The 23375-nt window shown below is 32.6% G+C and overlaps 1 protein-coding gene and 2 long non-coding RNA genes across 6 annotated transcripts; 2 read left to right on the top strand and 1 right to left on the bottom strand.

Annotated features, from left to right (window-relative positions):
• Positions 1 to 3467: 3467 nt before the first annotated feature.
• Positions 3468 to 5397, top strand: LOC128210180 (nematocin receptor 2-like). Its single transcript, XM_052914358.1, has one exon. The coding sequence runs from the start codon at positions 3519 to 3521 to the stop codon at positions 4515 to 4517; it is 999 nt and encodes a 332-aa protein (XP_052770318.1). The 5' UTR covers positions 3468 to 3518; the 3' UTR covers positions 4518 to 5397.
• Positions 5398 to 9360: 3963 nt separating this feature from the next.
• Positions 9361 to 16400, bottom strand: LOC128211626 (uncharacterized). 4 transcript variants are annotated; one of them, XR_008257323.1, is made up of 4 exons: positions 16302 to 16400; positions 13184 to 13295; positions 12758 to 12881; positions 9361 to 11198 (listed from the first exon to the last, which is right to left on the bottom strand). It is a non-coding gene; the product is annotated as an uncharacterized LOC128211626 (long non-coding RNA). The 4 variants fall into 4 exon arrangements; XR_008257324.1 differs by having other exon boundaries at positions 13213 to 13295; XR_008257326.1 differs by having other exon boundaries at positions 13213 to 13295; positions 16255 to 16355.
• Positions 16401 to 16457: 57 nt separating this feature from the next.
• LOC128211627 (uncharacterized) lies at positions 16458 to 22909 on the top strand. The gene is made up of 5 exons (XR_008257327.1): positions 16458 to 16578; positions 17667 to 17743; positions 18077 to 18158; positions 18935 to 19065; positions 20146 to 22909. It is a non-coding gene; the product is annotated as an uncharacterized LOC128211627 (long non-coding RNA).
• Positions 22910 to 23375: the final 466 nt, after the last annotated feature.

Genomic DNA, 23375 nt, shown 5'->3' with positions numbered 1-23375 from the left:
AATTAAACAATTAAAATTCTACCTTCAATCAATTCTGTTTCTTCTTTTATTTCAAGATTGTGTTTTGGGCTGAATAGAAATGCACCACCCTTGATTTGTTTCCGCATAATATATGATCAACTCCCCATTCTGTTATCCATTTTTGAATCATTTTTTTTTTAAATAGTGTACCTCTTGAAGCATACATATATCATAATGATTTAATTTAAGCCATTTAAACATGTGTTTCCGTTTCTGATAATAGCCTTAACCATGAACATTAAGTGTTGATATTTATGACTCCCTGAGTCAAAAATATCAAGTTTATAATCATTGCAGTAAGAAACCATAACTCATCATAAAACATATAGTTTGTATGTATCAGTGGTCCTTCTTTAGAGCATTAAATCATTTAATAGTTTTGTTAATTGCTGTAAAGATGATGTGTTAGCAATATTAGCTATTTATATTAGAGCTAAAGGTTTGATTTATTGATTTATATTAATAGTTTATATTCACATGTGTTTATATGGTTTTTCAAAAAGGTAAATCAAATTGCACCATGTAATGTTGTTGAAATAGTGTGTGAACGAAAGTATCAACTTTATATCAGATAAATGCGTTAGCATTATCAAAACAACTAATTTCTAGATGAAAATGTTATATTTTAATTTTTGACTAGTATGAACAAGTATATGTATTCAAAAATAATATATGAAGCATAATGTTGGCCGTTAATTTGCTGCACACGAAATAACACACTGTATAATATTCTTCTCGTATTTAATAAGTATTTTCAATCGGAAGCACAAATCGGTACGTTTGTTTTACTGATACATACACAAAAGTATGGCTTCTAAAGCTCTACTCACCATGTCTGATGTTTTACTTAGTGCATGTTCAATATAAGATATTATTCATAATATATTTTCAAATAAAGATACACTGTGTATAATAACCTACTCATATAAGGCGTTTAAATTAACAAATAGGCACACAAATATACACAAATTCGTAATGAATAAGCAATAATGTGCGGTAGGTTTTGGTTTTTGTGTCTATTCCTTGCGTAAAGTAGCGAAAATTGGAACAGACTCGTTACACAATTAACTCGTCTTACAATATAGCATTGACATAAACAGTTCGTATATCCTTTTATACAGTGCAGAGAAATAAAGGTTTCTTGACAATATGATGAACAGAATATCACCACGGTTTTCAAATATATCTATCTTTTAAGAATTTGAGTAGTGTACATTATAACTGAAAAACGTAACTTTGGTCGTGGAGATGTATAAGTCTCCATCGCACATTCATTTGTAATACGCTATGAGTTTTTTTTATAAAGTCAATTGTAGTCACCTAATAAGCATGTCGAACAATAATAGCCCGTGGAAGTTCATAAATAGGTTGATTGTAGCCAAACAGAAACGTTTTTTTAGGTTTATGTAATTTTACTCCAATCTGACAGCCGGCTCAATAGTCAATAGGATGTTTTTTTGTGAATGGATGTTGTATCTTGCATGGTTCTACAGCCGACAGTTCGTTATTTTTCAATCGTTTTTTTTAAGATAAAATCATTCTTATTATAAGCATGTCCATTCGTTGCGTGGCTACAATTTCGAAACGTTTAAGCTTACATAAAAAGAAATGGCAAGTGTGGACATAACAAAAACAATTAGAAGATGAACTTACATAAACAAAAGTTACGGAAGAATATTTGAGGAAAGTCAATTGTTAAAGAACAGTTGTACACTTATTTGTATTTAACCGCATCTCATTATTCTTCCTTGATATTTGTTTCCTTTAAGTAATGCAATTGAAACTGTCGGGACATGCCCAGAATCCAAAACAACAACAAAATTATGACAAGACTACTCATATATCAGCAAACTTGTTTTGGTCTTTAATCGAACATAAGCGAGATTCTTCGGAAACAATCTGACCGAATTCCGTTTATTTGGAACATATTTTGTGGCCTGTACACTGTTAACGAGTTTTTTTTTCTTTCCGTGATCTTGTGTCGTTGTTTTCACTAATATTTAAAATGTCAAAAGTTTAAGTATTACACATGTGGCTAGACAATTGACTCGAAATGTTCGAGTTTGTTTCATTGTATTCAAGCCCTCTCGCTGTCAGAGGTCGTATGATGTTCTTTAGATCAGCCGCTTTACAGATGAGGAGTGAATACTACGCATTGTTGATTATGTGTTTAAGAATACATGTGGTCTTTTATTTTAGTTTGTTGTTTGTTGTGTGAATTTGTAAAGTCAGACTGTTTGAAAAATATAAAATAGAAGGCATCTCTTCGATTTTTTATAGCCTTTATTTTCATTGTAATGATTTTGTCTTAATATTTATATGAAAAACTACAGACACAGCTCACAAGCAACATCTCAACATAAAGCAAGCATATATTCAAGCATTCACCATCAAGAAAAAGATTGAAATATGGACAAATTAAATGGTACCTTGACCAGTTGGGAAACAATTAGCAATGTATTTCATGAAAACGGAAATGAATTGTCTGCAATATAAAAGTTCAAATTGGATTCAAATGGGTTGTTATCATGACACGTTTGTTAATCAGAAGGCATTAATATGAACTGTGTTCAAGGAGAACGTTAATGTTATTGCTACAGATTATATCAAACATAAGCCGGTGTGCCATCAGGCCGCTTTTTCACGCCGCTAGGTTGCGAGGCTTTTAATTTCACGGCGCTAACTTTATGCTAGGCCGCTAGAATTCAATCTTAACATCAATAACCTGGAGGCCGCTGACTTCATGTACTTTCAAATTAAAAGTATGGCCCTGCATTTTTACATTCAAATAATCTTAAATTTTATTAACGTCATTTTCTCTATTGGGCATTTAAGTACACTTTTCAAACATAAATCATTTTTAAGAGTGTTTAATGTGAGTACTCTAAACTCTAAGTACTGGCTCTTTAGATTTGTGCGCTGGCTTTTTTTTTAAAAATAAGAGCAACATTTCAGTTCAGTTGAAATTCTTTGAAAATATCAAGGTTTATTTGCGTAATTGACGATGCCAGTATTTTATTTACATTTCATTATATCATTTATTAAAAGCTTGGCACAATTCGGTCAGTAACAGTTTCAGCAAATGCCAAATGCCATAGGCTGGCAATGATATAAAAAACCCACCATGCTACGTTAAACGGCATTGAACTGTCGATGTATCTATGTGTTTTGTATCATTTTCTATTTTCTCGGAGACGTCAAATCGCCTAAGCGTGCATGTGCATAGTTTTGTGAAATCCTTAACTTTAAGTACTTGCAAACGCAGAATTTGTCACCCATTGCCCTCGGATAAAGTCGTAAATAAGGAAGAGAATAGGAACCGCACTCGAAAAAATATTTCAAAGCAAGATTTAAGACGAGTAGGTACTAGACAGCCGATCGTTTAAACGCTGACCAATAATTTTTTGAGTTATGATGTGATTTAATTAATTTAATATAATGTTTTGATTAACATTTTTCAAGTTGTAGGATAATATTTTAACAAAGGACAAATAAAGATGGGCGGTATTCATCTACCAACGACTACTGTTAGTTTGGGGAATGCAGTAAATAGCATCGCAAGCGATGACAACAGTAATGGACTATCTAAAGCGATGGAGAGTGAGTTATTGGACAAACTGAATGATGAAATAGAAAAGGCTGTCACACCTGTGTCGGTTTTTGTTGGAATTGAAGTATTTCTTGGATTTTTCGGCAATTTATTTGTACTGTACGTGTTCATAAAGCGTTACCATCACTGTAACTTTCGGTACTTCGTGCTGTGCTTGGCTGTTTTGGACTTAATTAGCACGCTGACCACGATGCCTGGGGATATTCTCACGCAGCAATACTGGTACAAATTCCCGTCCCCAGTCGCCTGCAAGGTCAAGTCCTTTCTCAACATGTTCACGGTGTCAGGAGAGGCCCTATGTCTGTGCACCATCGCCGTCGACCGCTACCGGAAGGTCTGTGCGCCATTAGGATGGCAGATCAGGCCTCGCCTGGCCAGTATCATGTGCGGCGTCATCTACTGCGTTGCATTTGTCATTTCATTCCCGGTCTGGTTTCTCTGGGGAATACACCATGACGTAATGATATACAACGAAAGAAACATTACTGTCAGCATTTGTGAAAGGGATGCTGACTTTGTAGACAGTAGACACCCGTTTGTATTCACTACAACAGTGGGGGTCCTGTTTGGGATATGCCTGGTGGCCATGCTCGTTCTTTATATACTTGTAGCAAAGAAACTCATCTTAGGTCGCCCGTTGGCTAAAATGGGCCAAAACTCGAGTCATCTAATGGTCAGCAAGTCGCTGACGTCCAAAACAATATCAAACCGAAAGCCCGAGATAAGCGCCGGTGGTGCCGTCACTTTATCGGACGGACCGACAAAAAAACAAATATCTCTTAATGAGTTAAGCAAAACGGAAATGAGGTCTCTGGATTATGAGAGCGAAACGGTTAATACCGATGACGTTTGTGTCACGGACGCCGAAACTACATACGACGGTTAGACGGTAAAAGAATGTCACAAACAACAGGTACGGCGTAGACGTCGAGGAAAAGCAAATGGTGTTCGCCGGAAAACGTACATTATGTTCGTTCTGACAATGATATTTATTGTCACAACAATTCTGTATTTGACATTATTAGCGTTTATTACAGGAGGTATTTTGATCAGTTTAAATGACTCTGAGAAGGCCGTGTATTTCTTCTTCTTCAGACTTGTGTTCATAAACCATGCTATCAACCCTTTCGTTTACGGCTGTCTTGACCCTCAATTCAAACAAATGTTAGGAGATATTAAAAATCTGCTGAAGATGCCAAGGAAATGGTGAATAAACTATGTACGTGCAGATTTTTGCCGTAGGAAATCATGTTCTGCACAATCTATTCACCGCAAATACAAGCGGTTTGCACTCAGTTGTAGGCATGTAGGGCGTTTTGTGGTCTTTCCGTTAATTTTAAATTTAAACAGAGCGTTCAATAAGGCAATTCTGTTTGTCTAGCCAATACAAGGACACTTCAGTATTTAACTTAACAATATATTGTGATTTGCTTTATTTGATGTGATCCTCTAACATCGTGATAAGAAACAGAAATAGAACGGCTATTTCCGAAGTAAACTGGGGCAAATCCAGAATTATTGACTGCTGTGTATGATGTTTGTTAGGATTTCTGCAAACATTCACTTTACATTTATAGGTGTTTAACAATGTTACCGTCATACTATTGTCATTATCTGTCATCAGTTGCTGATATATCATTGCTGTTTTTGCTTGTTGTTTTAGCAAAAGATCTGGAAGAAGACATGAACACTGCTTTAAATATTTCAATATATGTGTTTTACATTGATAAAATACAATCAATTCGATAATTTACAATAATAATAAATGCAATAAAAATATATAATGATAATAATAATAATAATAATAATAATAATAATAATAATAATAATAATAATAACATTTATGATAATTTTATAGTGCAATCGATGAGTTATGTTTTTGTTTAAATATAAAGTTGTGAAGTTTAAATGAACAAATAGGTAAAAAATAATCGTGATTTCGATTGTTTTAATTTTGTCCTACAGTTACCAAAAATGAAAAAAAATCTACCGAATACATTTGCATTTGCGCTAGAAATGCTGCAGATGATAAGAGATAAGAAATTGTATATATTTGTTGATACATTGATAACATATAAAACATTAAGATCAGGCTTTAATCATATACATGAATTCATACATTCTGCATTGATCTGTTCAAATATTTTGACTTTATATGTTTACACAGAAAAAGAAATTGTAGCATAGTGTGACTAAATTTATAGAGCATAAGCATTAACAATTTATTGTGTTTAGATGCCACATGCCTAACTGTAATTTCCCTTTTTTTTTCTTACGTGCATTGCGCACAAAATAAAAATAGAATCTACCGTACTGTATCGGGGGTCACACAACTAGATAAATATGGTACTTATCAACTAGAGAAACCATGTGAGTGTTGATTGACCATACAGCTGGCAAACATAGCCGATGGTATAATCACATTATTTGTATAGAATCAAAACAATGAAATGTATAACGAATAGCTCTAATGCTTGTTCCCATTGTTAACACGTGCTAAAACTGCATATATCTGCATGCTTATATTACTAATGCTGCTCCTGTGTGGGCCTTTATGCTTTTTTTGAGAAATAAAGTTGAAAGCTGACAGTTTTATTTGACCCACCAGACCGGAGTGGTATTTCTGTTGTCTCACTGGATTATAAATTTCAAGGTGGACAATTTAACCCTCGTTAAATCCCTTCCTTTCATTTCATGTTTTTTGGTACAGTATGAAGTTTCATCAGTGAAAAAACAGCAGTGAAAACTCACTCGGATATTTTCCCTGCCGACTAAGGAGTGGAAATAACAACTTCAAGAACTAAATTTTGATATAAAACTAAGTAGCTCACTTTCGTAATAGTAAATAAGGTAAACAATTAGATTGATATAATTGATATTAAAATGATATTGCATATGTTTGAATAAAGATTGTTTTGAAATAAACAAAACTTTTTGAAACATTTTTTTAGAAGCTTAATACTCGAACATTTGCATTCGTGCAAAACATTTGAAGAAAACAAATGATAGAAATTCATCAAATCATATCATCTATTTAATATCTTTAAAAACTGTACAACTTTGTAACACGAATTTTTCGGAAGATTTACACAACAGTTGACTGATAAATACCTGATAAACTTAAATATCACAAATGAAAATGTCAAACATCAACAACGAAGCGTGGTCCTTCATTCAATCTTGGAAACTACCTGTCTACAAATTAATCAGATTGATCACTGAAAGTAAGTCGAAAGAATGGACCATGAAACAAAATCGACTTGAAAAAAATGTTTTTGTTTTTATCTAATGTTTGCTAACACTTTCGCCCTTTGAATTATTTATTCAGTGAGTGTCTACCAGTGTAATTTGGTCAATGTATTCATACCCTGTTTAACTTAAAAATAACTCGTGCATTATTGGTAATATTATGAACTTAAATACCCTAACAAAAGTTCATGATGAATGTTTTTTAAAATGTTTGAGCTGAACACGAGAAAAGAATAAACTTTTTTTTATTGGAGAACTTTTTCTCCACAAGCCGACGTAGAAACGTCTACGCCATTGGCGATTATAACTCCATGTGGGGCGTCCCATAGGTAGCCGGGCAGCAAAGAGGTATCTTAAAAAAAACGGGTATTAAGAAAATACAATAAAATAAATAAATCTCAAAAAATAAGCATAAAAAACACAAAATGTGTTGAGTTTAGTGAAAGACCGTGTGACAGTCGTATTACTGTCGTGAAATAAAGAACGACCTGAAATCAACAAATAGCCTCTATATTCTTACACTAAACAGTGAATTATTTGAATCTAGAAAAAAATATTAAATCTAGAATGCTTAGACCAAGTTGAGATTGAGATCTTAGATGTCAACGCAGTGCATAGACCTATACACTATATGGATATGGACGATATACCGTGACAGTACGTACATTGGCGTTATATTCTATACCAGTATATACTGTGCACTATATTCTATTCATTTTCAGAGGTGTTGAGTGCTTCAACACCCCTGTTCTCTATACAATGTATACAGCCAGAGATTTTGAAGATTTACTTCAACTCCTCTGTTATAGTCTATATACATTGTGGAAGCGTGCACTATACTCTATTCATTGTCAAGAGGTGTTGAAGCAGTGCTTCAACACCCCTGTTCTCTATACAATGTATACAGCCAGAGATTTTGAAGATTTACTTCAACTCCTCTGTTATAGTCTATATACATTGTGGAAGCGTGCACAATACTCTAATCATTGTCAAGAGGTGTTGAAGCAGTGCTTCAACACCCCTGTTCTCTATACAATGTATACAGCCAGAGATTTTGAAGATTTACTTCAACTCCTCTGTTATAGTCTATATACATTGTGGAAGCGTACACTATACTCTATTCATTGTCAAGAGGTGTTGAAGCGGTGCTTCAACACCCCTGTTCTCTATACAATGTATACAGCCAGAGATTATGAAGATTTACTTCAACTCCTCTGTTATAGTCTATATACATTGTGGTAGCGTGCGCTATACTCTATTCATTCTCAGAGGTGTTGAAGCAGTGCTTCAACACCTCTGCTCTCTATGCAATGTAGATTTTGAAACTTTACTTCAACTCCTCTGTTATAGTCTATATACATTGTGGTAGCGTGGACTATTCTCTATCTGTAGATATGAACCCCTGTTATAGTCTATATACATGGTGGTGACGTGCACTATTCTCTATTTGAATAGAGAGGTGTTGAAGCAGAGTTTCAACACCTCATCACCTCTATTTATTCTTTGTCCAGTGAAAATGAAAAATGGGAGAAAAATGCTTAGATTTTTTTTTGTTGGTTTTGTGTTATATCAGACACCACATTTAATATACTATAAGTATAATACACTCACATTGTACAAAATATAATTTTTGGGCAAAATGTTTTAAAAGTTAAATGAAAATGAGAATTTCTGGACTTAGCATCAACTCTGCCAAATTTTGCAATAAAATTACCAAAATAACTTTGTAAAACAGATATTATATAACATTATAAGATACTTGAAATATACAAACTATGTATTTTGTAAAATATGATTTTTAGGTAAATTTGTTAGAAAAAAAAATGAAAATTTCTGCATTTTGCCAATTACTTTGTCAAATTTTGCAATAAAATTACCAGAATTACTGTTTTTAAATATATTTTATATTACAGTATAATAGACCTTAAGTAAAGAAACTACATACTTATGTGAAATGTGCTTTTGGGGCACAATGTTTGACAAATGAAATGATTTTTTTTTAAATTTGGTCACCTAGGCATCAATGAATTTTAAGTTTTTATATTGCAGATATTTACCAGTCGCGCAAAATGCACAATTGCAAACAACATGCAAAAGCACTTTGAAACCAATATAATGCGACAGGCGCTTTGGTTTGCCAAGCCTTGCCTTGCAAACATCTACATAAGCCTAAAAATGTCTGTCTGAGATACCAGGCGTGAAGCTGCATATAACACTAGTATGCGGATGAATCCACATGATTCTGATAAAAACATAAAAAAATCAGCCAAAGTTGCAGTATGCATACTTGACTACATGATCCTTTAAATGTCATTTATATTTTCCAGTACAAAACAAAGCACCTCAGAGCGCCCAGAATGCACCATGTTTTTCAAAATATTCTGAGGGGGCATGCCCCGAGACCCACCTAGCAATTATGAATCCACATATAAAGGGCTAGCTAAGCCCCTTACTTCTGTATGCAAAACAAGACTACATGCTCATCTTTTCTTTATCTATTCTGCCTGTTAATTTGCTTGTAAACTTATGTTAGTCAACAATATAATAACATTAGCTGGGCCAAAATACAAAAGTCTCTTCTTATGTTGAGAAAAATTCGAAAAATTCCGTTACTGTTTAATTTCCGTGAATGTTTATTATTCTTTTGCAAAGAGGTATGCAATTATGATTGCAGGGTTTATATGAAAATACGATATCAGGAATGGTCTGAAACAGCCCTAAAACACACAAAAGCCTTAAATGAAACAAACATATTATATATTAAAGAGAATTGGAGTACTGTCTATAAAACATACACCTTAAAACACAATCTATGAACAGTTTTTTTTCTTATAAAAAAAGCTACAACAAAAATATCGCTGGAAGTGATGGTACTTCCCATATGCCCGTTTTCTTTGAAAAAGCAGAACTTGTAATTCAGTGTGCTAGTAGAAGGTAAATTGTTGTTGCATTATTATACACAGTTGGAAATACCATTTTTAATAATTGTTTTCATTGTTAATGCTGCACTCTCACAGATATATGAATTTTTATTATTTTTAACTTGGAATGAAAAACTTTTGTGCACATGTCTGATAACAGTTATATGAGACTGCATACAAAATCACAGTTTTTCCTATTACCATTTAAAACTCTATGTTTAATGGTTAGTAATGCTTGAGAAGAAATGAAAATTTTGGCAGTTTTTCAGACAATTGAATTCTGTTTCATTGAGAGTTATCTTATATGACTGGATTGAAGGCATTCATGCTAAAGTCAGACTATTTTAATTATTTTTTTCAAAGCAAATGTGAAAACTCTTAATCAGTGACAGTGCAGCTTTAACATCCTTTTAGATTTAATCACTATGATTTCAAAATTATCAGACAAACATGATACTAGATGTATACTGTCTTGTTTGGAATTCTTGCCCTTATTCAGTATTGGTTCAATCATAGCAGTATTTATTTGAACTGCCTCTAGGTTAAAGTGTGATAAAATTCATAAGATGTCAAATACATAATTATATAAGATTCACAATTCTTTGAAGGAATGAACTCCTGCTTACATGTCATATAACAAATTATGGACAAATACAGAACCTAATCCTAATAGTTTTTCTCCAGAATTATCAAAGGGGTCACTCTTAACAAAGATCTAGTATAAACTTAATAATAATTTCTTTAGTTTAACAATGTTATAAAATCTTGAAAGGCCATAGGCAGGTAGTTCTGACGTTCATACCCTTCAAAACCTTTGACAAGAGGCATGTCTATCAAATATAATTATGAATTACTGGTGTAAATGGGTAGTGGGTAATGCACATGTCAATTGTAACCACCACCACCACCGTCTGGGGGTATACTGGGTGTGAATGCGGTGGTTTTGTCTTACCTATGGTATGTTGGATGCGGGGGGAATTTGGCAGGGATTTTAGTTCAGGATCAGTTCAGGGAATTTAACCTGGGGTAGGCTGGACCAAAAGTCAAAAGTCCCCGGACCTGGGGGCGGGATGTGGTTACAATTGACTGGTGCATTATGCTATTCATTTTGTTGCCCACTCTTTTGTTTTTGTTTGATAATCCATTGCACACAACTATAGATCAGGATCTCAAATACTATATATGTTGAAAATTGACAACTTTTGACATCAATGTTTTAGTTATAGTTATGAATAATGAGCGTTCATTCATTGCTTTTTTATCAAATCACAATCATAAGTGTTAGCAAAGCACACCACTTTGTGCAGTAATGTTTAATGCTGTGGCTCCTCTTATCAACCAAGCACTTGGGCTGTTGGTGGATAACCATTTCCCTAGTTTCCTCCCTGTCTGGTCACCTGTTTGAAAATTAAAACATTGATAATATATAATAATGACAAAACTTGAAAGTATTGTACACTATGTTTATACATTTGCTGAATTAAATGAATAAGCTAAGGAAATGTACATTCAAAACAAAAGGGCCAGCATGGCCCTTAATTGGTCACCTGATTAAAATGACCATGAACAAGTCAGTCAGGTAACAACTGGTTATGAAAGGTGTTGCTATTTGCTTAGCAGGTTAGTGGTTGCTGTGTTATTTGATGGTTGATAAGGACTCCTCAAAGAAGGCTGCTCTTTGTTAACAGAAATGAGAATTATGGTAAGCTGGTTGTTCCCATGGTCAATGGATGTTACGGTAATGAACCAGAATGTTGCTATGGAAGTAAATGATTACTAAGGAAGTAATTGGTTGCTATGGATGTTGGCTGTTGCTCAGGAAAAAATGGTTGCTAAATAAGGCATTGGTGCCTATAAAGGTAGTTAATGGATGCGTTGGAAGGAATTGGATGCTAAGGAAGTCATTGGTTGAATGGGGATTCATTTGTTGCTATGGATGAAGGTAGTTGCTAAGGCAATCATTGGTTGATAAAGAAGCCAAGGATTGTTTAGGAAGTCATCATTTTTTATGGAAGTCATTGGCTGCTGTAAATGAAGTATTTGATAAGGATGTCCTTGGTTGCTTATAAAGTGGTTGTTAAGGAAGACATTGTGAGTTTGGATTGTTAAGTCACTAAGTTAGACAAGTGGGTTCCTTAAGGGTACTACGAGGTCTACGATTTCCTCAACAAGGCAAAACCTTGCTTAACATCCTGCCAAAAGGTGAGTATTATATTGTTGTAACAACTTGTTTCATAATCTTTGAAACTATTAAATACCTTTTAGTTTAGACATCAGTTTCTAAGGAATTCATACATTACTGCAGAAGTCATTGCCTGATTTGAATGTGTATCAATTTTTGTTCTAGAAGTCTATCATTAACAGGGGAACTCTGGTTAGGACAACTTTGACCCCAAGGACGAAACTTGAACAACATTCATAAAAAAAAATTATGAATTCTTTTTACTGCCTGTACAATGTACCTCGCAAATTCGGTAAAAAGTCAACTTTGGGAAAAATACAAAATCAGGCCAAAATTGCTTATATAATGGCAAATATACATTTTTTAACTTTTTTATGCATACCTTATGCTGTGAAAGAGTAAGACTTGTCAAGATTTTGTTTATATTTCAAGAAATTCATTGCTATTTTAATCCGGAATGTAATGTAATTTTTTTAATTTTGGGGAAAATGGAGTTTTTCACAATAAAAAAATCACTGACAATGAACTACAAACTCCAACATATAAACACCACATACACAAAAACAAATTGATTACATATATAAATTACTGAATATTCACATGGTCTTATGATATTATTGATGAATATTATAATGTTATTTTTAGATACCAGTTACGGGTAGTAGTAATGAAGAATACCAGATTACAAAATCAAAGTGGAAATTGGAACTATTAGAGAATCACTTTATTTGTGGGTAGGTCACTTAAATATTCATTGAGGTGAAAAGAAATTACCATATGATGTATTGCATATGTTTAACCGCTGTTGCACAATCATCATTTCCAAGTGACTGTCTTCATGTCCAGTACTAGCTTACAAAATCCCTTTCTAGAAAGTCAAAGACTTCATCTGATGCATCTTAAAAAGGAAGAATACAACACAATCATGAACACAATAAATGCAAATAATGTTGGGTATGCTTTAAACATGATTCAAATGCAAAACATCTTGGCAATTATTTCTAGAGCAATCTAAATGTCCTACATGAGATTTATTCTCTTATGAAAAAGTGATGTTTATGTACAAGCCAAATATACTAGAAATGTGTCAAGTGGACATTAACTTAAGTCTTGTGTTGCTTGGTGAATTGCATATACTGTGAATGAAGATGATTAACAAAAAAACAGGGATTTCTCATAATATGACAAAGTTTTTTTTACCAAGTTTGGTAAAGATTATTGAGCCATACAATGTTTTTATCTGGACTGCATCGTCTTTTATTCTGGGCAGCATAATATGGAAATCCAGGCCATGTATACATCTGGGTTTTATCTGTAATGGACCACATTTTCCAAAATGTATGTAGGCAAATGAGTTACATGGAAATAAAAACTATCTATACATAATAATAAGTGATTTGTATACATGTGTTTACCTTGGTATTATATACCCATAGATATATTATATGACATAATATTGGGTTAATACAAAAAAAAATGAAAGAATATATAATTAGGTTAATGATAAATCAAGCAAATTTAAACTAACACAAACAATTATATGTATATATTTACATTATTTCACAGTAAAATATAATAGAAATTTATAAACATTGGCATAATGCTTAAATCAGGTATCTATTTCAAGGCAGTTGTCATTAAATCATAAAATTTAAAGCTGCACTCTCACAGATATACCATTTTTACAAATTTTTTGTCTTGGAAAGAGCAAATTTTTGCATAAATATCTGCAAACCAATGATATATGATTGCTGCCAAAAAATCAGATCGTAGATTTCTATATTTCCGTTCGAAAATTAATGTTTTATGGCTTAAACCGTTACTAATGGTTTAAGAAAAATGCATAAAACATTACTTTTAAAACTTAAATATAAAAATCTGCTATCTAATTTTTTGTCAGCTGTCTTAAATAACTGGTTTCCATGGATTTTCGCAAAAATTGCCTCATTCCAAGACAAAAAAATTGTCAAAACGTTCAATCTGTGAGAGTGCACCTTTAAGGTCAAAACTAGAAAATGAAACTTTAAACAATAAACTTAAAAACCATGACTTATGGTACAAGTATTTCCACATCGGAGCGGCTGGTTCTTACACACTGACAGTGACACACAATACACTCCACTCCTCTCCATTAACCCTTTATATATATATTACAGTCGAAACTCGTTGGCTCGATATCTCATGGCTCGATATCCTCGTTGGCTTGAACCAGATTAAAAGAACCGATTTTGTTTAACTCTTTGTTCATATAAAATTTGATCGGATGGCTCGATATATTGAGGGTCGATATTTCTCCACGCTCGAAGTCATTTTTGCGGTTCCAAGTAAGAATTTCACAATTTTGTTTGCTTGGGTCGATGTCATTTTCGCGGGTTCAGGTAAGAACCTCACACCTTGATTTGTTTTGTTGGCTTCATTTAGCACACGGCGCTAATCGATAAAAATTAATTCAATTTATTATAATTATTATCAAATTTGAATGACTTAACAGTTTGAATAAACATGCCATCACTTTATCTAAGTTCTTTTCCTAATTGTTATACATGTATAAATTTCAATGCATCCTTATATAACTAATAAGCTATGTTTTTGTTACCCACTGTTTAAAATTACTTGTTTGCTGTTTTCGCATAATTTTTATAATTAATAAAAACAATCAAATAATATTTTCTAAGTATCGAATAAGTGATGTTACGAACTTTAAGACGTGTAACTATGCCCATTTAATACTCTTCTTTCGCGGAGATAGCATAGCCAATAACAAACGAGGTAAACAAGACTTTTTGTAACGAATAATAAAAAAAATAACATTCTGTAAGCAATCCCGCTTGACTCGATATTCTCGAGGCTCGAAGTATTTTGGCTGGTCCCTAGAATATCGAGCCATCGAGTTTCGACTGTAGTTTAAAGCTGACGGAGGCACTCCTGCCATGTACCACTGCCACCATTTAAGTAAACCTGGGAGGAGAAGTGCCCCAGTGTGGAGCTTGAACCAACAACAACTGCTGGAACACTATCATGGCGCTGTAACCAACTGAGCTAACTGAACGGCTGGTTCTCATAGACACGATCTACATCTACAATAACTTTACAATGTACATGAATACATAAATAACTAAAGTATGAATGCAATGTATTCATGTACATTGTAAAGTTGATGTCTACTGTACTACTTTAAAAGACACATGCATGTACCCCAAAATTAGTTTTGACAGGCATGACTCACTAATGCCAGTTGTGAGCTTGTTCCTAGCTTCGATCAAGATATTTCTTCTGAAAATGACATTGAATACACTCTAAAGCCTAAAAGGCTGTAAAATATGCATTCAACATCTTGATAAGCAACTATCTTAAATAAATTAAAATATTAGGATACAGAATGATGTGAAAGAGACTTTAAAAATATCGCTGCATTGTTGGATGTTGGTGCTGTCATCTGATGATCGGTCAGCGGCAATGATTGAGGCAAGCATCAAGTATATTTAAATAAACATTGCACTTTAACAGATTAAATGTTTTGACAACTGTTTTATTTTTTGTCTTTATACAAGCCAATAAATGCATAAGTGCAAGAAAAACAGTGACACAAGACTGCTTAAAAAAACATTGGATTGCATATATATTTTAGTTAAAGCTTCACTATCACAGATATACCATTTTTACAACTTTTTTTATTTTTTGTCTTGGAAAGAGCAAATTTTTGTATAAATATCTGCAAACCAATGATATAGGATTGCTTACGAAAAACCAGATCATAGATTTTCATATTTCCGTTTGAAAATTAATGTTTTATGGCTAAAACCGTTAATAAACGTTTTAGAAAAATGAACAAAACATCAATTTTTGAACTGGTATATATAAAAATTTGCGATCTATATTTGTCAGCAGTCTTATATAACTGGTTTCCATGGATTTTCGCCAAAATTAGTACATTCCAAGATAAAACATAAAAAAGTTGGCAAAATGTTCAATCTGTGAGAGTGCAGCTTTAAGAAAATGATGTTTTATGCATTTTTCTTCCAACTGTTAGTAGCACTTTTAGCCATAAAACATTTTTTTAACGGAATATGTCAGCAGGCTTATATCACTTATTTGCATATATTAATTTACACAGAAACTGGCTCATTCAAACTCCAAGACAAAAATAAAAAATAACAAAGTTGTCAAAATACATGTATGTGAGAGTGCAGCTTTAAGGAGTACTTCGTTATATCAATAAAATATACTCGTTAAACTGTCAATTGTTTACGTATCTACATAAATTCAATTACCTTTTGAACTAGAAAGTGTTATATTTTCAAAGAAAATAGCCATATACCTCTGTTCAGTGTCGGTCAAATTCGATGTTTTGAACCCGTTTGAACCTCTCTCGCGCGTGCTAAATACTAAATGACGCAATGTTTTGGACTGGTCTTCATTTTCTTCGATACAGGCACAACCGAGCGTAAATATTAAGCGAGAAAGTCTAGTGGAACGATGCAGGGTTCATTGGGTTTGTTTACAAAAATTCAAGCATCCGGTTAAGAAGACGACAAATAAGAATGGTATTAAGTTGGTAGAATGGAACTCCTTCCTGATTCCTGCACATGTAAGTTGTAAGTATTGACTATATCGGGATACCATACAGGACACTCAAGTGTTATTTTATATTTTCTTAGTTATCATGCAAATGAAAATAATCACTATCATTTAAAAGTTATTCAGGGATAGTTGCAAATGGTTTGTTTACAATAATTAGTTTTATGAATTTAATTGAATACACAAATTTTTATTAGAGCTTTGCACCAAATTAAATTCAGTTCATACGGGAGTAACCCACACTAGCGGATCCAGAAAAGGGGTGGGACCCCCCCCCCCCCAAACAAAAAATAATAAAATATTCTGTAAAGAATCTCAGGACAATTATTCAAAATATCTTTTGATCTTTGATATCATAATGGTAATTTTTTTTTACCAAAATGCAAAATGTAAAAAAAAAAATCAAGTCAGAGAATGTGTTGGAACCGGTGTCGCCAAAATTGCAGTCCAGTGTTGTTTCCACTGTGCTATGAAGGCTTATCCTAAACAGTTGGAATATTTAATCTTTATACCTAACTTGTAATATATTGGCGATTTTTTTTTATTGTAAATTATGTGGTACTTCAGTTAGTAAGTTTTAATGCATTGTACACATAGATACCAAGTTTATGTCAGTTTTCGTCAATTTTCTTTTTTTCCGCTATTTCATTAAACAGATTACAGCCCCTTTTAAACAAGTCTTTGGGAGGAACTGTTGGGGATTGTTATTAAAGCTGCATTTTCACAGATTTACCATTCTGACAACTTTTTTTTTCATCATGGAATGAATCATGCAATGTTAGTGCATAAATTATGTCCGCGAACCATGATTTAAAACTGCTGAAAAAATATCAGATAGCTGTTTTTCATATGTACGTTCATAATTGTTGTTCTGTGACTTAAATTTGAACACTTTCAGAAAAATGAAATAATAAGCAGATTTCTCAATACATGACTTCTGTTTTATTGTTAGCAATTAAAGGCATTGATTCTCTGAGATAATAATAATGTTAAAACAGTCAATCTGTGAGAGTGCAGCTTTAAGATTCATTTTTCCTAAGATCAGCCAAGTTAGTATTATAGCTAATTTTAGCTTAAAAGTAGGTGAATTTTATATTTATTTCAGACCAGATACTCTTGAGGGACCAATTTAAGGGCAAACAGACAAACGTTTTGATGCAAAGAAAGCATTGGATTTGAAAGGTAGATTTTTAACACATATTTACATGTACTCAATGTCATTTACTAGTATAACATAATGTATTCAAGTATAAGATATTTCAAGTATTTGGTCAGGTTGTTAGGTTTAATTGAAACTGTTAAGCAAATAAATGAAAGTCCATGCAATTTTGCATGCACATGTTTGTTGCATGCAGATTTTACTCAGATGGCATAGGGTACAGTTACTCTTGTAACTTGCTTAAAATAAATGCAAATGATTCTGCATGTGTCTGAAGTCATGTTTTATTTTTCTCTACAAATTGTTTTAAAAAATGCAATTGTTTGATTTCCTTTCTTATGTGTTATGCATTGCAGTTCCCATGGAGATGAAAAATGGAGAGATTCTAAAAGTATGAAGATACTCCTGTGTATAATGAGGAAATCTTGTCAGTGAATGGTAAGTTCTCTTTGGATTAATTCTATGTATAACAATATAAATATGAGGTAAGCCAAGAAATGAGAATTTACATAATTATTCTGTTCAAACATACATTGACATATTAAATATAAAGACATATGTATGATTTGTCTCTGCTATTATACTCCTACCACTTGATGGTTAGGGTTCATTTGGACAAGTCTTCTATTATCCATAATTCCAAATGCTTCTGAGATTTCTAACACATATTAAATATGTTGAGGAGAAGTGCTGTGCAAAAAACATTTTTGTTTATGGTATTTTAGAGTTATTGGTCTTTGATTATTTTTCTTTCACTTTTCTATGTTTTTGAGGTATTAACTTCAAACTTCATGCACATATTGGATGTGATAAGAAAAATAGCTGTGCATATGAATCATTAAATTGTGTATGGTAGTCAAAGAATTGTAAACCTTTGATTATTATCTTTATATTTTTTTATTTTTTTTCTTCTCTTCATAACTTTTTTTCATTTTTTACTTTAATTTAACAAAACACTATTCTGTTTTTGGTATATTAAGGATTATTTTCTTATGTTTATTTTGTGCTTGGCAGTTTTAAAATTATTGCCTAATTGGTTACTGTATGCTTAAAAGCAAATATCACTCTCAGTGAAACCTCTTATTACAATAGGTGATAGCTGTAGTTTTTCATGGAAACAAGTGTTTGACAGTATGAGTCATTTTTTAGTAGCAATATATTATGTACATTTAAGGTATAAGTTCTCTTTTGCTAATCGTTCAGTTGTTTTTCAGTTGTTGCAATTGTGGACCAGGCCAGAGTTGTACTAAACCAACTAAGACACAATGAGATACAGGAATGACACAATGAGAAACAGGAAACAGGAAAGTGATGACTGATTGCCACCTGTTACAAATTCATCTAGGTACAGTTTTTTATTCCAGATTTGATACAACTGTAAACTGTTTTATGCATGCTATGATTATGTTCATCATGTTTGTTTAAGACCCTGATGATGAGGACTAAACTATTGATTATCCCTTGCCAAAAGGCAAAGTGGATACAGTAATTGTGTAATTGTGCACGTGTGTGTGCGTGTGCACGGAATGTAATCTTGAGCATAAATCCCCCAGGTATTAACTTCAAACTTCATATACAGATAGATCCCTATTGAGAAGAAGTGCAGTGTTAAGGGACCATAACTCTGTTTACAGTTCTTTTTGTAATAACCCTTTGTTATATTTCATACTGAGTTTTTGTCTGCAGCAGAACTTGAAAAGTCTTTGAGGTGTTGATCTCAAACTTCAAATATGTACAGATAGATCTCATTTAGCAGAAGTGCAGTGCACAGAAACCATAACTCAAGATTTTTTTGTAGTAGTTGCCCTTTGTTAGTTTTCAATGTTATCCTTTGTTGTAATGCACAGTTGTGATCATGCTCAAATATGCTCATTGACATTAAAATTAATTGTCCAGGTTCAAATCCTGTAATAGAAACAATTATTTTCTTTCTGTGTTTAGCAAATTTTATATGAACTATCTATCAATGTAAAATAAACTAAGATTTGTGTGTTTTTATCGTTTCTTATTTATTTGTATATTTTTTGTTACATATTTTTATGTGCATATATATAAAATCTATATCACAAAAAGTGTGGCTAATTTGTAATATTAAGATATAATATGTATAAGAACTATCATATTTCAAAATCAACCATAGAGCTTTTGCAAGATAGATAATAACTTAATGTATCTGATGAACAATAATGTGATTTTGGGATGCCAGCAATAACTTTTCAAGGTGAAAATATGTTCTTGTCATTGATTTTACATATAAGTAATCAGTATGCAAAGCCCTTTCAAATGATACTTATATGGGGTAACTATCAAATTTTAACATTGAAGCCAATGGCACAAATGAATGAAAAGCTCCTTAATAGTTCAATATTTGAAGCCAACAATGGAACTGTGTTTATGTATTGCTTAATGTTCCTTTTTCTTTCAGAAAACTCCCCACATCCAACAAGAGACAGCCTGACTTCAAAATCTTCATTGAAGGCAACTTAATGGACAAGACATCCGTCACATAAAGATTCACTAAAATTGGAATGATATACCAATTTTAACTTTTAACAGACAAATACATTATAGATTTGAAAATAGATTACCCTTAGATAAGTTGGATGATTAACATTTACCTCAACACAGTACAAAGTGCTCATGTTGAACTATTGTGATTGATCATAGTCTGTCCTTCATTTTTATTAACAGTTTCATACAGCGTTAACACTTTAGTATGGGGACTCATTTTTAGCTCAACTTTTCGTAGAATATGGAGAGCTATACTACTCACCCAAGCGTCGGCGTCGGTGTCACCCCTTGGTTAAGGGTTTGCGTGCAAGCACACATAGGTTAATATCTCAGCAACTACTTGAGGTATTGCATTGAGACTTTATACAATGGTACTCAACCATCCAACCTACTTATTTAAACAAGTAAGATAACTCTAGTTTGCATTTAATGTAAATAATAGGCCTTTATTATTTGACTTAGAAATTCTGGTTAAGGTTTTGCATGCAAGCACACATAGGTTAATATCTCAGCAACTGCTTGAGGTATTGCATTGAGACTTGATACAATGGTACTCAACCATCCAACCTACTTTTTTTAAACAAGTAAGATAACTCTAGTTTGCATTTAATGTAAATAATAGGCCTTTATTATTTGACTTAGAAATTCTGGTTAAGGTTTTGCATGGAAGCACACATTATATCTAAGGTTAATATCTCAGCAACTGCTTGAGGTATTGCATTGAGACTTGATACAATGGTACTCAACCATCCAACCTACTTAATTTTCCAAGTTATATAACTATAGTTTGCATTTAATGCAAATACTTGCGTTTATTATTTCACTCAGAAATTCTGGTTAAGGTTTTGCATGTAAGCACACATAGGTTAATATCTCAGCAACTACTGGATGAATTGCATTGAGACTTTATACAACCACCCAACCTAATTGAATAATCAAGTTAGATAAAAATTCTGGTTAAAATTTTGCATGTAACCACATTTATGTTAATATCTCAGCACATCATGTATTGCATTGAAATCTAATCTAACAGTGATCCATGCATGTTTCGCCAAAACTTTTCAATCCTTTCACTGAAAAGCAGCGGAATAGTCGAGAGCGCTGTCTCTGTGACAGCTCTTGTCTCTTTGGTCTTTATTCATACTGGCCAGAATATGTTTACCAAAAAAATCTTAGTAGAGATTGATAACTGTTCAGGTTGGACAAAAAGCATGTAGGTTGTTTGTTCTAATAATATAAACTGTAAATGCTTCAGAAACTATATATATAATTTTCATGATATTTGTCAGTATTTATTCTCGTCAACATTTAAATAATATTAGGTGAAACTTGTTTATTGGTCAAAATGTGTTTGATTAGAGTGGCCTCAAGTTCCACTTTATATGAATGAAATTTGGTCAAGTTTTAGAAAAAAACTATGTTCTAGTTTTATAGGTCATATTCTCTTCCCAAGCCCTCCTTAAAGAATGAATGTAGGTAAGATGAAACAGGAGTCACTAAATCAAGTATTAAAAGCCTTAAAAATTGCTATTCATAGAGGTATTGTTTCCTCATCATAAATCACAACTTAGCCAGCAAGACTTTACAACAAATAAGGCATAACATGTAAAAAGTTAATAATTAGGCACATATTTTAGTGAATAAAATCTTGTGAACATATTATTGAAACAAATAATGTGTCTGGTTCTGAGGTGAGCAATAAAGCACATTGCTTAGTAACAATTGAGCTAGCTCATTATTAAAAGTTTGTTTTAAACATGAATTAAATGAATGCAAATCATATATTATTATTTTTAATCTATATTTTTTTTTAGTTACCTTGTTCTGTTGTTAATTTCCATACTGACTTGGTCAATTATGGCTAATTGTCTAATTATATTTTAACTTCTAACCTAAATGTTTCATTGTACTTTTGAGTGTTCTGTTAACTATAATGCACATTATCCTATATGACAGTATAAATTCAATAAAACCATGGTTATTAAGTTCCATACATATTGGAGCACATGGTAAGCCTCTAGAAATGTCACTTCTTAAACCTAGATTCTTGATCTGTTCGCCACATTGTTTTGTTAATTTTTTGTTTATAAAAACAAATGATTGTTTAATGTCAAGGAAACCTTTTTAAAGTTAAAATGTATATGTACATAGATAACTGTCAAATATTATTTACCATTTAATAACTGTCTAAAGGCAAAATTTCCATTCATTTTTATATTTGATTTGGGTCCCTAGGGTCATGGTCACTGTAACTAAAAATAGAAAAATGCTTGGTACTGAATAACTTCAGTTTTAATACATTTAAAACTGAATCTCACAATAAAGGCTGAAGTTCTTGTTGCATTGCAGCATTTCTAGTTAACTTTTTAATTTGACTCTTTTTATTGCTTTCGACAGGCACATATTACATCATTATTGTATTCATTTTTAAGACAAAGCCTCATTTAATTGAGTGTGCTGTCCAAAGACAGCTCTTGTTGACATAATTATAAGACACCTTATGTTATGGTTTATATGAACAATAGCTGTTTCTGTGTATGTTTTAGAAGAAACTTCCATTTCTTATCATATTGATGGACATAGATATACATACATGTACGGGATTATTGACATCAGATTCTTAGGATTAAATTTACTAATGTTCTGTTCATGTTCAAAATAGATACAGTTATGGTAAATGCATAGTCTTGTTTGTTTATAACATAGACAACCATGTCTTTTGGTTGTCCTGGTCTCCTGTCCTGTTATGTGAATTGGGTTTTATGGACATCTTCGATATTGTAGGTCCAATTCTAGTGTCTAGCTGGAAAAGTATTTAGCCTAGGGAGACCTTAGTTTGGGTTATCATGTTGGATATGTCTAAATGTTGGCATGTCGGGAAATGGCAATTTTAGGCTATGACAATTTAAAAATGTAGACGTTGCTGGGCAAGGCTCCACACCCAAGTGACTGTCGCATTATATTCTTGAAAAAAATGCCTTGGGCTTTTGGTTTGTTATGAATTTTGCGAGTCTGGCAAATATCTGCATTATAAAATTCATCGACATACAGGTGACAGAGAAAAAGGTCAATTTTCAATGATTTCAAAAGATTAATTAACTAAAAGGGGATCATCATAAATGAATACAGAGAACAAGGTTAGTT

The sequence above is a fragment of the Mya arenaria genome, chromosome 12, assembly GCF_026914265.1.
Source record: "Mya arenaria isolate MELC-2E11 chromosome 12, ASM2691426v1".
Classification (NCBI taxonomy): domain Eukaryota; kingdom Metazoa; phylum Mollusca; class Bivalvia; order Myida; family Myidae; genus Mya; species Mya arenaria.
This window is presented reverse-complemented; position numbering and strand designations above follow the sequence as displayed.

Coding starts and splice junctions, on each gene's coding strand:
- LOC128210180 (XM_052914358.1), top strand. CDS start 3,519: ATGGGCGGTATTCATCTACCAACGACTACTGTTAGTTTGGGGAATGCA.